This window comes from Vollenhovia emeryi, unplaced genomic scaffold (assembly GCF_000949405.1).
Source record: "Vollenhovia emeryi isolate VEMERY1.0 unplaced genomic scaffold, V.emery_V1.0 DF949501.1, whole genome shotgun sequence".
Classification (NCBI taxonomy): Eukaryota; Metazoa; Arthropoda; class Insecta; order Hymenoptera; family Formicidae; genus Vollenhovia; species Vollenhovia emeryi.
Genome location: NW_011956865.1, coordinates 1 through 1,329, shown reverse-complemented (window position 1 = coordinate 1,329; position 1,329 = coordinate 1). Strand labels below are relative to the sequence as shown.

General features: G+C 28.0%; 1 protein-coding gene across 1 annotated transcript; it reads right to left on the bottom strand.

Annotated features, from left to right (window-relative positions):
* Positions 1-280: 280 nt before the first annotated feature.
* On the bottom strand, positions 281-1,002 carry LOC105571264 (the record flags this gene model as incomplete). The annotated part of the gene is made up of 3 exons (XM_012028739.1): positions 281-415; positions 517-676; positions 769-1,002. Coding segments are annotated over 3 exons (510 nt in total), but the record flags the coding sequence as incomplete, so codon positions are not given.
* Between the last annotated feature and the right edge of the window lie 327 nt (positions 1,003-1,329).

Genomic DNA, 1,329 nt, shown 5'->3' with positions numbered 1-1,329 from the left:
TGACCCATATACAACCTTTAATGGACGTGAAGTGGACATGATAAAAGGAATCATATACAGGATTATAAATATTAATATAAATAATATAAACAGTGAAATGTAAATATGAATATAAACATTATATTATAAAATATATGTAATAAAATACATTGTTATTATAATCCAAATACAATCTACATTCTAGATTCATAAGTTAATACTTATTACATTGTCATAAAGTAAAATAATAAATTGTCATATAGTAAAATAATATTATAGTTTTGCCAAAAACCATGTCTTATACAATATATTGCTCGGAATTACGTCAAATTTTTTTCTTCTTTATCTGCTCTTTCCTTTGCACGTCTCAACCATGCCTTGATAGCTTCTTCAATTTCTTTTCTATTTGTTACTGCTTTGCATAATTGACCACTTTCTAAAATAAATAGAAAAAATATAATAGACACATATTCAAGTGTATATTATTAGTGTTTTATATTCAGATATTTTGATAACATTGATAATATAGATGTTTACCTAATAATACATTTGCCAAAGTTAATTTTCCAAAGATTTGTTTTTTCTTCGCACCATGCCAGCTATATCGTTCAGCAAATCGATTTTTGAGCAGAAGCGACACACATCGTTTTACGAAATCATATGGCGTAGTTCCTCCTATCTTGGATAATTCTTTTACCTAAACACATATGTAAACCATATGTAATTAATAATTAATTGATAATGAAAACTTGGATTGAAGATACAAAAAAGAATATACATAGAACATACAGTAGATAGAAAGCGATTCGGTTCTCGGAGATACTCTTCCACCTCATTCAACTCTTCCATACATTTTAAAGGAAAATGGAATGTACTTAAAAATGTAGCCTCATTTTCATTTAGTTTATCTACATCTTTCTGCAAAAGGGCAACTTTTAATTCCTCGCAGCAGTCTCTTGTAACTTGACTGAGTAAAAATAATTCTTTAAAAATCCTACGAAACTTCTCATCTGAAAACAATGATAAAAAGATTTAATATAAATACAAATGTTGCCTAGACATGTCCGCAAACAAGTTTAACAATATCTTTAGCACTTATATTGTAATTCATAAGAAAACTGTTCGCAGGTTTATTAGGTGATATATATACAAAGTCGCTTAAAAAGCTAGATTATAATTGTGAATCTGAGATTGTAAGTGTGAATCTAACAAGAAAAACAGATTTTAGCACTTATTTTGCACATACGGATAAATAATTGTAGATATGACAAAAACATACTCACAGTATTATGTACGAGAGAATTTACCCTCTGATGTACTCGTATATGTTCGGATCGTCATATACATACA